Genomic DNA, 16,160 nt, shown 5'->3' with positions numbered 1-16,160 from the left:
GGTATGTTACCTGCCCCCAGACAAGCTCCCCGAGTCCCAGAAAAACACACCACATCCACTTTTCCAGGTCCAGCGGCTGACAGCTGAAAGGTTTCCCTCCAAACTGTACAATCACAATCTCAAAACACCAAAGTACAAGTCCGATTAAAACAACAAACATGTAGATATAGAAAATGTTGTATCTGTTGGATTCAGATCCTTACCTGGACAGCAAAAGTGCCGAAAACGATGGAGCAGAAGATGGGGTTCCTGAAAATACCGTCAAAGACATTCCTCTCGCCGTGGATTTTCCGAGCATTTATTTCGTTAAAGAGCTGCATCATGACAAAGGTGTTGAAGATGATGGTGTAGTGCTCAGATGGAGGAGAGTGGAGAGGGGCGTTACGACCACTGTCAATGTCAAAGATCTGCTCACCTGTAAGTACAAAAACAACTACTTGTACTTCTGCTATCATGATCTACGACAGCTGGTCTCATGTGGTTTCACAGTTTTAATTCTTTAGCAAAATATGTCACATTTTATGGTCAGTACCAACAAAAAGAAGAGTAAAAATGATGATGAGCTGATACACTCCATGTCCGAAGATGTTCTTTGTCATGGTGCTGGAAATGAGAGGCTTGTTGCGACCGTATGGTTTCCTTTTCAGCAAAGATTCTGTCGGAGGCTCTGTGGCTAGAGCCAGAGATGCAAAGGTATCCATGATCAGGTTCACCCACAACATCTGCACTGCCTTCAGCGGAGAGTCCTGGAGAGAAACAGCATGCTTTTAAAAGCAAGTAACATTAACACAGCCAGGTGATGAATTCAATACCATTGCTAACAAACAGTCTGTCACATCAGGTCTGGGTCCAGTCCAGTTTTCCTGTGTCGAGTCTTGAGACTGTATGTTTATATGGTTACTGATACCTGAGAATCCTAACCAGTATTCTAAAAGCACTTTTCCATGACATGGTACCAGCTTGACTACACTTTTACGGTTTTACGGCAGCTGTGCCCAACCCTGTTCTTGTAGGGCCCCTGCCGTCCATGTTTTCTAACTCTCCCTTGTTCCACTTCCAGGCAATTAACTCTATCAGATGTGCTCAGCCAATCAAGAACTGGAAGACACCACTTTAAAAAAAACATCAGGTGTGACTTGGGTAGGTAGATGTGAACTTGCAGGCTCTCCCGGAACAGGGTTGGTGACGCCTGCTGTATTTTAAATATATATATATAATCAATCAATTAAATCAAAAACCCCAACGGTCAAAACGACCCCCTGTGAGCAAGCACTTGGCGACAGTGGGAAGGAAAAACTCCCTTTTAACAGGAAGAAACCTCCAGCAGAACCAGGCTCAGGGAGGGGCAGTCCTCTGCTGGGACTGGTTGGGGCTGAGGGAGAGAACCAGGAAAAAGACATGCTGTGGAGGGGAGCAGAGATCAATCACTAATGATTAAATGCAGAGTGGTGCATACAGAGCAAAAAGAGAAAGAAACACTCAGTGCATCATGGGAACCCCCCAGCAGTCTAAGTCTATAGCAGCATAACTAAGGGATGGTTCAGGGTCGCCTGATCCAGCCCTAACTATAAGCTTTAGCAAAAAGGAAAGTTTTAAGCCTAATCTTAAAAGTAGAGAGGGTGTCTGTCTCCCTGATCTGAATTGGGAGCTGGTTCCACAGGAGAGGAGCCTGAAAGCTGTATTAAAGCTGTATATATTTCATATTCATATTCTCCTAGCCCGGAAAATCTGTAATTCTACTGTTACTAAATGAATATTTGTTTAAACAATGCGTACAACATATCGGCAGGCCTGAAAAATAACCCTGATGCTGACAATCATACATCATTCTGACCTGCGTGATGCAGGCACCAGTAAAAGCCACAATGACGGCCACAATGTTGACAGTGAGCTGGAACTGGAGGAACTTGGAAATACTGTCGTACACGTTCCGGCCCCACATCACCGCCTTAACAATGCTGCTGAAGTTGTCATCAGTCAGAATGATATCTGACGCCTCCTTGGCCACATCTGTACCAGCAATACCCTGGAAAAACATGCACAGTGTGCCGTCAGATAGCAATTAATGTTATCTGCAGCACAGCAACTGTTGTTAGGTGTTTGCTGATCTCTGTGCACTGTGAGAATTATGTCTTGAAGCTAACATGTGAGTGTGCTGGACTAGTTAGTGAGGATTTCTTATTCATCTAACAGGGGACTGTCATATTGTGAAGTCCATTGTTGTGCATCACTGTGCATTATTGTGCAACATCATGAATTGCCATGCAACACCATGCACCACTGTAACACCATGCAAGTCTGTACATTGCTGTGCATTTTGCAGCATTTTGCAATGTTTTCCTTGCAGTGTTAACTGTGTTAACCTACAAATCTGATTCTAATTTTAGCAAAGAATCTTCAAACACTCACTTGAAGAGGGTAAAAATAAGTCTAAAAACCAGTGAGCAGCAAAATATTAAGTTAGAATTCATATATTCATCATACATTTGAATAAACAAAACCATGTCAGTTAAAACAAAATAATAATAAAAAAAACTGTTTTGCTGATGCATAATGTTATTTTAACTGCTGCTTGGAAATTGCATGACCACCGGTAGCCACTAGGAGGAGCTCCTAATCTACACATGGGTGCCAGAGAAGTTGCTCTCTTGTTGCAGAGGAAAAGAGGACATCTGCAGACACTATAATTAAGAATAAATAAACACAGAAAAAAGAAAAGGCGTCGATGCTTACCATTGCAAATCCAACATCAGCCTTCTTTAGGGCTGGCCCATCATTGGTTCCGTCTCCCGTCACAGCCACCACCTGCCTCTGGTCTGCCATGGTACTGTCAATAATGCCTGTTACACATGCACACAGACGCCTGGTTCATTCCAGTACTGTATCCATGATCGGCTCCATCATGACAGCAAGTATTTACCGCTTGTGCAGGTGTAATACACAGAAGTCTGGGAGCTAATTCACTTTAATTTCGCCAAGTCTTTTTCACAGCAGACTTTTTGATGTATCATAGCAGCAGAAGCGCAGGTATGACTATTAACAGTAACAGCGCTATTCCATTTGAGTGTCTCAGTGAACCAGTGTGCACATGAGCAAAGGGCAAATGTAAAAGAATGCAGCCATCATTAAAGCCCTGATCACACCTATGCTTATCCTACGGCGACATGTCTGCTGTGGAAAAACCCCATTCAGCAGTAATAAGTACTACAGCCACTCCACCTTTTACAAGAGTGTGCTTGTCGGTTGGTGAAGACCGGGCAAGAACTCGGAGTTTGGGCCAGACCTTGTCAATGCGCTCCTGCTCCACCTGAATATAAACATGTACACATGGAGAGAAGGGGACAAGCTGTCATGGTTCAGATCATCACTCTGAGCTTTCACTCTGTGCAGTTTCCTGTCAGTCTGCAGCCTCTCTCTCTCTCTCTTTCTCTGTCTCACTTACCTCGCCTTTCTCGTTGCGAATCCTCCTGTTGAACTCCTTGCCGTCGATGCAGAGGAAGTCCTCTCCAGGATGGATGATGCCACACTTGATGGCGATGGCCCTGGCTGTGTTGATGTTGTCTCCTGTCACCATGCGTACTGTGATGCCTGCACGCTGGCACTTCTGGATGGCATCTGGCACCTGAAGAAGAATGTGCAAAATACCTCAGTACCTTAGAGATATGTGTACTAGAGGTGTAATAGTGTGCCTCCATCATGAATCAGTACAAATTCCAATTTCAAGTTCATGGTACATGTCTCAAATCATGTTGCCACTTGAAATGTGGAAGCTTTGGCTGTAGGATCACCAGTGTCCATATCTGGAATATTCTGCCTGAGGTTTTTACATGGAATTCTGCATAATCAAATTTTAAAACAATATGTGAATATGACAGTATAATACATATGTTATGAGTTATGAGCTGCGGTGGTTTGAATCATATTTATCTAATAGATTACAATTTGTTCATGTAAATGGGGAATCTTCTTCACAGACTAAGGTTAATTATGGAGTTCCACAAGGTTCTGTGCTAGGACCAATTTTATTAACTTTATACATGCTTCCCTTAGGCAGTATTATTAGACGGCATTGCTTAAATTTTCATTGTTACGCAGATGATACCCAGCTTTATCTATCCATGAAGCCAGAGGACACACACCAATTAGCTAAACTGCAGGATTGTCTTACAGACATAAAGACATGGATGACCTCTAATTTCCTGCTTTTAAACTCAGATAAAACTGAAGTTATTGTACTTGGCCGCACAAATCTTTGAAACATGGTGTCTAACCAGATCCTTACTCTGGATGGCATTACCCTGACCTCTAGTAATACTGTGAGAAATCTTGGAGTCATTTTTGATCAGGATATGTCATTCAAAGCGCATATTAAACAAATATGTAGGACTGCTTTTTTGCATTTACGCAATATCTCTAAAATTAGAAAGGTCTTGTCTCAGAGTGATGCTGAAAAACTAATTCATGCATTTATTTACTCTAGGCTGGACTATTGTAATTCATTATTATCAGGTTGTCCTAAAAGTTCCCTGAAAAGCCTTCGGTTAATTTAAAATGCTGCAGCTAGAGTACTAACGGGGACTAGAAGGAGAGAGCATATCTCACCCATATTGGCCTCTCTTCATTGGCTTCCTGTTAATTCTAGAATAGAATTTAAAATTCTTCTTCTTACTTATAAGGTTTTGAATAATCAGGTCCCATCTTATCTTAGGGACCTCATAGTACCATATCACCCCAATAGAGCGCTTCGCTCTCAGACTGCAGGCTTACTTATAGTTCCTAGGGTTTGTAAGAGTAGAATGGGAGGCAGAGCCTTCAGCTTTCAGGCTCCTCTCCTGTGGAACCAGCTCCCAATTCAGATCAGGGAGACAGACACCCTCTCTACTTTTAAGATTAGGCTTAAAACTTTCCTTTTTGCTAAAGCTTATAGTTAGGGCTGGATCAGGTGACCCTGAACCATCCCTTAGTTATGCTGCTATAGACTTAGACTGCTGGGGGGTTCCCATGATGCACTGAGTGTTTCTTTCTCTTTTTGCTGTGTATGTACCACTCTGCATTTAATCATTAGTGATTGATCTCTGCTCCCCTCCACAGCATGTCTTTTTCCTGGTTCTCTCCCTCAGCCCCAACCAGTCCCAGCAGAGGACTGCCCCTCCCTGGGCCTGGTTCTGCTGGAGGTTTCTTCCTGTTAAAGGGGAGTTTTTTCCTTCCCACTATCGCCAAGTGCTTGCTCACAGGGGGTCGTTTTGACCATTGGGGTTTTTACGTAATTATTGTATGGCCTTGCCTTACAATATAAAGCGCCTTGGGGCAACTGTTTGTTGTGATTTGGCGCTATATAAATAAAATTGATTGATTGAAATTAATTGATTGACACGGGGAGGAGCGGGGGGACTGTCACAGCAGTCATAGGATGAAAGGTGGGGTACTTCCAGAACAGGACGCCACTCTATCACAAGGCCACATTTTGTTGGACAAACTCAGCCATACTTGCACGCACACCTACGGTCAATTTAAAGTTTCCAGTACACCTATAACCTCCATTATCTGTGGAAGCGGGAGGAAGCCGGAGCACATGGAGGGAAACCACACAAACATGGGGAGGACATGCAAACTCTACACAGAAAGGACCAGGTGGGAAGCGATCCCAGAACCTTCTTCCCGTGAGTGCTAACCATTAAGCCACCTGTGTTTAAAATTAAAATTGTGTATGAAAAATGATGTGAAGAAAGTCAGTGTTTAACTTCCCAGATTGCCTTAGAATGCACGAAAAGGGCTATAGATTGCTCAAATTTTCCAGGAACTGGTAGTTCTCATCGGAGTCTCTCTAAGTAACATCTCTTGACACAAAGTAATTCCAGCGGTACCTAAAGATCTTGGATGTTCATTTCCCTACAAAGATATTGATATTGACAAACCCCTCTGTACAGTTGATATGTTTGTATAAATAGTTATTTAAAAAAATGCTTGCACAAATAATTGTTAATTTCTCCAGTGAACAAAATGGTATGTGCAGGGTTATAGTGTCTTTTGGTATCTTTTAGTTGCACTGAACTTTACTGATCCTTTGGGAAGACTCCCTCACAAACCTACATAGAAAATTTTTCACCATTCACACCTAATCTGGATGCTCATCTGAATCTGAATTAGATTTGAACTGATACCCAGTCAGATAAACCACTTGCCAACTTTGCATTCATCCTGGAATTATCTGTCATCTGGATGCCATCGGACTTGTCGAGTCACATTTACAGGAAAATGTCAGCATGTCATGTCCATAACCTATTTTGTTGTCAGGCACAAAAATGTGGAGGTGGTAATGTGTGGAGCAACACACAAACCTGAACCCACACATATAAACAGTGTGCAGGTGCAAATATGTATATATGCCATGTGGAGTCCTCCAACTCAACCTGACCCTGACCTCAGCATACGGATAATAACGTAAAATAAGTGCTACTCAAGGCTCTGAGCTCATTGTTTCCCACAGCACCCACTTCAACATCCAGGAGGAGAGATCAGGCACTGACATAACAGTTTTTTCCTCCTGAAGAATTCAGGCAGCCTCCACGTCGATGCGGGTAGCAACAGCAAGCAGGCGGAGATGTTTTGAGTATCAAGAGGCGCAGCAGTTTTACAGTTCGATCGATCAATAGATAGATAGAGAAGTGCAGTGGATCTGATGTCAGAGTTTAAGAGTGTGCGTTAATTAAGGAGCAATGGTGTTAAGAGACATGTATTGTTACATGGAGTGCAACAGATAAAGAGTACACAGTATAGGCTTTTTAGTCTAGGTCAAAGACCAGAGGTCTAGCTGAGGCAGATATATTAAAGAGTGTGATGGTATAATTGATTGTTCCCTTAAGCAGCATAGTTGTATGAGTCTGTTGCTGAAGCTGCTCTGAAGATTGTCCAGTGTCTTATGGACAGGGTTGAAGGCACTGCCCTTAATTGCCAGCAGTTTAGCCAGTATTCTGTCCTCAACCACCTCCTCCAGGTTAGCAAGCTTGGAGCCCACAACAGACCCTGCCTTTTTGACCAGTTCATTTAGCTTCCTTTACTTTGATGCCTGCACCCCAGCAGACCACAGAAAAGTGATCATATTCTCAATAACAGACTGACAGAACATCTGGAGCATCCTGTTACATACATTAAAGGATCTGAGCCTCCTCAAGAGTAAAGCTGGCTCAAGCCCTCCTTGTAGATGGCCTCTGTGTTCATAGACCACTCCAGTTTATTGTCCAGGTAGATGCCCAGATACTTATATGACAAGACTATGTCCACATCAGTCCCACTGATGCAGACCGTTGGAAGGCGGGGGTTTGTTCTTCCTGAAATCCACCATCTCCTTCATCTTTGCCACAGTCAGATGCAGGTGATTCTCCCCACACCACCTCACAAACTGGTCAACCAGGTCCCTATACTCATCCTCTCAACCATTTTCCACACACCCAACTATGGCTGTGTCATCAGAAAATTTCTGTAGATACCTCGACTCAGTGCAGCACTTAAAGTCTGCTGTATAGGTGGTGAAAAGGAAGGGGGATAGCACATATCTATAAAACTGTGTGGAACAAAGCATTAACATGGTAGCTATGGCTCAGCTAGAAGGTCAGGTGATTTCTAACCACCAGTTTGGGTGTTCAAGCGTGGACTGTCTTTGGTGTTAAAATGTACAGATCAGGACAAGGACATCTCAAACTTGGGATACATTATGCTCACACATTTAACCCATGTGGATGAGGGGGGAAGGAAACTGCATTATATTGTAAGGTATTTGAAATTAAACAATATGAATAAAGCTTTTTCAGTGTATGCCCAAATAATTGTAACCCTATCCTAATTACAAGTGGATCTATGGGATCATATTTGGACTACTAATATATACATATATATACACACACACACACACACACACACACACACACACACACACACACACACACACACACACACACACACCACACACACACACACACACACACACACACACACACAGTGGTGGGCACAGTTCCGCTACTTATCAAACATTTTCATTAGCGTATTAGTTTTCCAGATAACTTTGAAAACCATCAGCAGACCAATTAGCCTCCGATAAATTTAGTTCTGATAACTTTTAGACTGTTAACATATTTTTGCAGGCATAGTGAATAAAGCTTAACAGTTAAAAACATTTGTAAAGTCTGAAATTAAAGATTTTAGTGCCTATCTGTTACATGTTTTGTAGCAGACAGACAGCCATGAATGGTAGAGCTCCATCCTCTGCAGGCAGAAGAGAGCAGACTACCACACAGAAAGGAAGGAAGGAAGGAAGGAAGGAAGGAAGGAAGGAAGGAAAAGGATCATTTCTCTTCACACCATGCAGACCTGCTGGTCATTTCACTGGAGTCTTGCACAGGCAGAAAGTTTTGACTTAAGGTTATAATTTTAAACAAACTAATTCCGGACAAGTTATTGAAATTAACATCGTGTCTGTCTTTTTACAAAGTGAAAATATCAGCTACATGTTTTAGTTTTAAAGTAATGCACTAATTTTGAAGGTTTTAGCATTTAGACACACATGCCACATTGCATTATGGGTACAATAGTTTCCTGATGTCATGGTTGGCTGGTCGGTATAACACACAGTTACTGAAACGTGAGGTGGGTTTTACAAATAAATATTGTAATGTATTTGTAAATATGTCATTTTTTCCATTTGTAAAAAAAAGGCACTTTGAAAACTGAAAATTCTGTTTAAGTCCTTCATCACTTTTAGCAAATGTATGGCACACTGCAATGAACACTGCCATCTACTGCCAGTAGATACTAATGGTAGAAACTAAAGAAACGGCCTGGCATACCTTTGCAGCATACTGCAAATTTTATGGTATAAAACTGTTGAAATTGAAGGAGAATGAAGTAAAAGTAGTGCTAGTCTGTTTGGGGAAAAAAGCACACTAACTGCTTGCAACACCATTTGGCCAGATAGTGGGCGCTAGTTTGAAAATGTAATGAACTGCAGAATCCATTTTATCCTATTGATATATAGCCTACTCAATTCTAAACAAATATGATTTTTTTCAGAACTCCTCATATTAACATACCTTGTACAAATACATTAAAAAATACATTAATATGGCAGTATGACATACAAGTCATAATAATTTCAGAGTAGTTCCTGCTGTGCTACAGCATAGTGGCATAAGCAGTCAGCATGCTTGTTACCCAAATGAAACAACCCAAGTTCAAGTCTTCCCAAAGGTCCATCCACCTTAGACAGCTGGAGTTGTGTTGGAAAAGCCTTATTATCAACATGTGGATCCTACATGTATCAAACATCCTATGGTGGCCCTGAGAAAAATAGGAGCAGCACAACAAAAATTTTATTGAATGGGATTCAATGTACTATAACTAACAACTGCATTTAAATTCTATAGACGTAATAATTAGTTTTTAAAAATATCATGACAATGTTAATCTAGCAACAATAACAAAAATGTTGTTACTGGTTTAAAATGTAATTTATTTTTTTATTATTACAACAGCTTTATACCATAAAATTACAGCTTGTGCTGTATTTTTACTGTATTTTTTACAGAATTATTCTGGGAACTACAGCTGCCAGTTTTTGAACTGCAAAAACAGGTTGTTGGTTTTTTTTTTTTTTTTGGCTTGTTGTTTTTTTGTTTTTAAGAGTGTATCATCCCAGTTCACCCAGCTGTGAATGGGTGCCAACTTTGCTTGGGGATCAAACCTGCAATTATCTGGTGTCAGTCATACACTCTCATCCACTTCATCACACTAACCACTGGAAGAGGTCCTCAGCCACAGTCCAGGGACCAGCTCCAAGTATTAAAGACACAGCCTTGGTCCAGGTCAGTGGAAGGAGCATGAATCTACCGTACATAGGATCCAAAAAAGTACTTTTAGTTCAGTCTACCAATGTCCCACCTGACATATTTTGGCATCAATGTCCCATTTAACATTTACAACACTACACTGTGGTTAAAACTGTTGGTGTATTGTTGAACCTACAAGTACATGGTAAAATATTGTTTGTATGTCTTAATAACAGATGTAAATGAAGTCCAAGGCATATTCAGTAGCATTTTTTTTTCCTGATTCTTCAGCTTTGCAAATTTTGTAAAAAACCTTCTAACGGTTAGAATGGCCTAAGAAGTGGGTCACCCTTCTGAGTCTGGTCTGCTTGAGGTTTCTTCCTCAGTATCGTTGAAGGAAGTTTTTCCTTACCACTGACACCTGTGTGCTTGCTCAGGGGGGTTGATAAGGTTAGACTTTACTTGTATAAAGCGTCTTGAGTCAGTTTTTTGTGATTTGGAGCTATATAAACAAAATAAATTGAACTTGGAAATGTTCATGTATCCATCGCCTGACTAAACTGGCTGCAAAAGCGATGATTTGGTTGTGTTATACTTGATGGTGTATATACTTATGCATGCCATAGTTTTGGCATTTATATTTCTATTTATGCCATGTTGTAGAGATTAATTTCCAATGTGAGTTGAAAAGACATCATTATCCAAGGCAAAATATGATCATCGGGTATTGCAAAGACTTTGCATCTGTCCGCCTGTCTGTGCTCAGCATAGGTCCAGACCTATTACTGCCAGGGTCTTCAAATTCATAGGCATCATTCTTGAGACGCAGACCTTGGACAAGTTCAACCTGACCTATTTTAAGAGTTCAAAAGGTCACATTCTGTTTCCGAATTTAATGCTCATATGGCCGAGCGTATTTTAGCATTGTGTTATATTTTTAGATACTTTAATATAAAAAAAGCCTGAATTAAAAAAGCTCAAAGGTTCACAAACCTTCAAACACCACTGCATGCAAGAGTGCCAAATCATAACATAAGTCACCTCTAAGCACTCTCAAGTAAGTTCTAGACTTTACCCACGCCACGAGCAAGCCTCAGCTTTTTCAGATTTTACAGGAAGAAACCTCAAGCAGACCAGACTCATTGGGGTTACTACCTACTGTGAGCATTCTAACAAAACACAAGATTGACAAAACATGTAATTACACCAATATTGCAACTAAATATCTACATATAAATAATTGATTGCAATGTTGAGATAATTCAACAGACAACAAAGAGGAACGGATCAGAATCCCAGAGAAACAGACAGCAGCAATGTGTCATTCATTTTACTGACTCTAGACGAGTCACCAATGAAGACCTCCAAGAACTCCCCACAAAATTCAGTTTTAAAAAGGTCAGCAGGTATTTTGGTGCAGGATCACCATCATCCACATAAGACTTTGTGGTTATTTGTATTTTAATTTGAGTTGGTCCTTTTCTATACCACTGGTCATCCAGGAGAGGACATTTATTAAAAATAAAATCTAGTCACCAAAACCAAAACCCCCCTGTCTCTAATACATTTGTTAGACATTTGTCCTTTTCTCGCTCCCCTCACAGCCCATCATCCCTCTCACATGAATCTGTTCCTGCTTGCAGTCGGCTTTTGTCTGTGTCTTACATCTTTAGTCTCTGTGGGACTCCGCCACAGGATGAAATTAGAGTCGGATAAACAAACCCAAAGCATCTTTACTACTCTCTGTCTGTCTCTGACCTTTTTAGCAAAGGGAATGCAGTCTCAATTTCAGTATCATCCACTATTAATTATTGTCACACTGAAAGGCCTGGAAGGCCGTTAGTGCGTTGCAGCATGAGCACAGAGGGGTTCGGAAAATGTCACACATTAAATGACTACAGAAACAGAGGAAAAAGCATCTTTTAGAGTTTGCCAGCTTACTTGTTATATTAATACAGCAACAAAAATGACTTATTTTTTGCCTTTCCCTGGAGGCAGACATCTTTTACATAACTCAAGTCTTTCTCAGTGCAACATCTGGTCATTAAATTTACGTATGAAATGTGCTGAGAGTAAAGCAATAACAGTTTAAGATTGAACTACATCCTTTTTGCAGCTTGGGCAGTTCTTGCTGGCATGTCCAAGTACAACCTTTGGTGTTGCACTTTTGATTCTTTGTTCTGGATGAGTTTTTGTAGCTTGTTCTGAAATGCAGTTTTAAATAATGATGTGATACAACAATCTTTAGTCATTTGTTTGCTTGTCCATGTTACAGAGACTGGCCTCAGTTTCCCCTATATTTCATTATTTCAGTTTTTTCTATTTCAGTTTCATTTCATTTATATAGCGCTAAATCAGAACAGAGTTGCCTCAAGGCACGTCACACAAGTAAGGTCTAACCTTACCAACCCCCAGAGTAACAGTGGTAAGGAAAAACCCCCTCTGAGGAAGAAACCTCAAGCAGACCAGACTCAAAGGGGTGACCCTCTGCTTGGGCCATGCTACAGATATAAATTACAGAACAATTCACAAAATTAATATACAGGAAATGCTGTTGGCACACAGGACAGGAGGGTCGCCAGCACAAATACAACTCCCATCTCTGGATGGAGCTGCAGCTTAAACAGAGAGAAAAAAAACAGAATCAGGCATCAGAAAGACAAGAAATACTGTATAATTTGCCAGCATTAAACAACAAGAAAAACAGAAGAAATACTAAGGTGATCACCGGCCACTAGCCCTAAGCTTCACTAAAAGACCCAGAATTTAGGTAAAGTTGAGGCCACGGCCCGCTCCATTTCCTAATAAAATTAATTAAAAGTGTAAAAAGCGTAAAACAAAACTGTACCAGTATGCTAACCATATGAAAGGGAAAATAAGTGCGTCTTAAGTCTGGACTTGAAAGTCTCCACAGAATCTGACTGTTTAATTGACGCAGGGAGATCATTCCACAGAACAGGGGCACGATAAGAGAAAGCTCTGTGACCCACAGATTTCGTACTCACCTTAGGGACACAAAGTAGTCTTGCACCCTGAGAAGGCAAAGCCTAGGCCAGTACATAAGGTTTAATTAGGTCAGCTAGGTAGGGAGGTGCCAGTCCGTGAACAATTTTATAGACTAGTAGCAGAACCTTAAAATCTGATCTCACTGGGACAGGAAGCCAGTGAAGGGATGCCAAAATGGGCGTAATGTGGTCAAACTTTCTGCTTTGTGTCAAAAGTCTGGCTGCAGCATTTTGAACCAATTAGAGAGCCCTAATGCTAGACTGCGGTAAAGCAGAAAATTCAACATTGCAGTCGTCCAATCTAGAAGAGATAAACGCATGGATCAGGGTCTCAGCATCAGCCACAGACAGGATGGGACGAATCTTCACTATATTTTGCAGGTGGAAGAAAGCAGTACTTATATTATTATTTCTAATGTGGAGGTCAAAGGACAATCTAGGATCAAAAATTACCCCAAGGTTCCTCACTTTGTCAGCGTGATGTATGACACACGAGCCTAGGCTAAGCGTTAGCTGGTCAAATTGATGCCAATGTCTCACTGGACCAAGAACCATCATTCTTATCAGAGTTTAAAAGCAGGAAGTTTCTAGACATCCATCTTCGCACTGATGCAAGGCAATCTTCTAAGGGTTTTATATGAATGAGATTACCAGCAGTTATCAGCAAGTATGACTGAGTATCATCAGCATAGCAGTGAAAGGTAATCCCAAAACGCCACAATATGTGCCCAAGGGGTGCTATATAAAGGGAGAAAAGCAGGGGGCCTAAGATGGATCCCTGTGGAACCCCAGATTTCATGTCAATGTTAGAGGTAGTGTTACTGTACAAAACACAGTGAGAACGACTGGTCAAGTATGACGTCAGCCATGCAAGGGCACTCCCAGTTATCCCAAAATGATTTTCCAGTCTATAAAGAATATGATGATCCACTGTATCAAATGCAGCACTGAGATCTAACAGAACCAGAACCGTAGTGGTGTCCAAATCCATTGTAAGCAGAAGATCATTCACCACTTTAGTGAGAGCCGTCTCTGTGGAATGATATTTTCTAAAAGCAGACTGCAATGGCTCAAAGAGATTATTCTCAGTAAAATAGTCCACAAGCTGCAGTGACACCACTTTTTCCAGAATTTTAGAGCAAAATGATAGATTTGATATCGGCCGATAGCTTTCAATACACGAGGGTCAAGATTAGGGTTCTTAAGTAATGGTTTAATCACTGCAGATTTTAAACATTTAGGAACAGATCCAGAAGTTAAAGAAAGATTAATAATTTCCAGCACAGTCGGCCCAAGAGTGGGCCACAGTTCCTTAAACAGTTTTGTTGGTATAGGATCAAATAAACAGGTTGTGCTTTTTGTTGACGCTACGAGTTTCGTCAGCATGCAGAGTGAGATACTATCAAATTCTGTAACTCTAGGTAATACCTCAGTAATGGGGCCCACCTCAATATCAGGGTGTAGTGGATGGGTTAAGGCATGCTGGGATATGTTTAACCTATTATTATTATTATGTAACAGTAGCTTTGGGTATGAAGATGCTAAGGGCTATATACAATACATAGGGTATGTACAGAAGAAGTGAGAAGGGCCTGTATTGTCATTGTACATATATACAACAAAATCTGTCCTCTACATTTAACCCATCCTAATTACAGTTCGACACAGTCCAACCACTAGGAGAAGTGGGCAGCCACAGTCTGGTGGCCGGGAACCAACTCCAGGGCCCGGTTTCATAAAGCAGTCTAATCTTTAAGTATGTCAAACTTAGTTGACTACGGTTAGTTGCCCAACATTATCCGTCTATCACCATTTCACATCGACGGCTAAACTTGAACATTAGCCATCATATGTTAGTTGACGATTCTCATGGGCATAACGACCTCATGAGCACCGTTGCCAAGAAACACCTCTAATGAGCGACAGTGTTGTTTACTTTCAGGTTGGTCGCTGTCATGAACTATCCAACCTTTGTTTCATTAACTGGCTTTATTAACATTTACAGACACATACGAACTGCAGAACGACGTGCTTAGCTCTTAGCCTAGTAGTTCTTCTACACTTCTGTCAAGCCTTTTTGTGCACACAACGCTGCTCAGCGTAACAGCGATGCCTGGAGGCTAATATAAGAACTGTCACAAACACATCATGACAGTCGTCTCCTATGACCATGCCCAAAAGCGAGGGAAGCTCTCCTTACGGGGGAATACCAACGATGTACAGGTGCTCTTGAGTGTTCCATCATGTGTTGGCACATGATAGCCACCATTTTTGAGGTAAGACACTGAAAGTTTGTTGACTAAAATAAGATTAGCCTCCTCTGTACCAGGCTAAGTGCTTTGTCCAATGACTAACATCAAAAAATTCATCAACTAAGAGAGTTTATTTGACTAAACAAGAATAGGCTGTTTTATGAAACCGGCTCTGATATACAGACGCTGCCTTGGTCAAGGGCAGAGAAAGGAGCAGACCCTAAATAAGCATGTTTTTGATTGTGGGAGGAAACCCTTGCAGACATGGGGAGAACAAGCAAACCCAATACAGAAAGGGCGGGAAGTGATCCTACAACCTTCCTGCTGTGAGGCACCAGTGCTAACCACTCATTCACCGTGCCGGAGGATGTGGTCATGTTGTTTAGGAGAGAATGTCCAGGTACTGTATATGAAAGTGACTTGTTTCTTTGGAGATGGTCTATTTATGGTTAAAATCTTAATGCAGGTCCTGTTAGGAACATATAGTTGTCCATAGGAAAAGCAGTCCTGACACAGGCAGATGTTTATACTTGATGGTGTCTGGTGTTGTGATTTGTTCCCAGACATTCCAAAACACATTTTGACAAGGTGGAAATCTGATCTTTGATCCAAATAACCTTGACTGTCAACTGAATAACCGAATACTGGCTGACCTCACCTAGGCAATTCAGAAATCCCACTACATTAATGAATCATGTGTGATACAAAGTTAAAAAAAAACACACACACACACACAAAAAGAAATCAACAAACTAAAATTTGACCTTTGACCCAACTAACCTTGACATTCATCTGAATAACTGACCTTTAGCTAACATTGCTTGAGCAATTCCACAATTCTAGTATCCATATGTGTACGTTTACAGCATAATTTCAATTTATTTTCATTTATATAGAGCCAACTCACAACAAAGTTGCATCAAGGCGCTTCACGCAAGTAAGGTCTGACCTTACCAACCCCCAGAGCACCCACACAGGCGACAGTGGTAAGGAAAAACTCCAATTGATGATTTGAGGAAGAAACCTCAAGCAGACCAGACTTAAAGTGGTGACCCTCTTGGGCCATACTACCGACAATTTACAAA

At 41.2% G+C, this 16,160-nt stretch overlaps 1 protein-coding gene across 9 annotated transcripts in view; it reads right to left on the bottom strand.

Moving 5' to 3' along the window:
* atp2b2 (ATPase plasma membrane Ca2+ transporting 2) overlaps window positions 1–16,160 on the bottom strand; it is a 488,858-nt gene that overhangs the window by 11,040 nt on the left and 461,658 nt on the right. For all 9 annotated transcript variants that reach the window (XM_034166183.1, XM_034166192.1, XM_034166187.1 and 6 more), the window contains 7 exons: window positions 3,443–3,622; window positions 3,220–3,307; window positions 2,734–2,840; window positions 1,835–2,026; window positions 533–746; window positions 204–415; window positions 11–118 (listed from right to left, as the gene is read on the bottom strand). In XM_034166183.1, coding sequence (XP_034022074.1) covers window positions 11–118; window positions 204–415; window positions 533–746; window positions 1,835–2,026; window positions 2,734–2,840; window positions 3,220–3,307; window positions 3,443–3,622 — 1,101 coding nt within the window. The remainder of the gene's footprint in view (window positions 1–10; window positions 119–203; window positions 416–532; window positions 747–1,834; window positions 2,027–2,733; window positions 2,841–3,219; window positions 3,308–3,442; window positions 3,623–16,160) is intronic.

The sequence above is a fragment of the Thalassophryne amazonica genome, chromosome 3, assembly GCF_902500255.1.
Source record: "Thalassophryne amazonica chromosome 3, fThaAma1.1, whole genome shotgun sequence".
Taxonomy (NCBI): domain Eukaryota; kingdom Metazoa; phylum Chordata; class Actinopteri; order Batrachoidiformes; family Batrachoididae; genus Thalassophryne; species Thalassophryne amazonica.
Note: the sequence above shows the minus strand (reverse complement) of the source record. Positions and strands in the feature narration are given on the sequence as shown.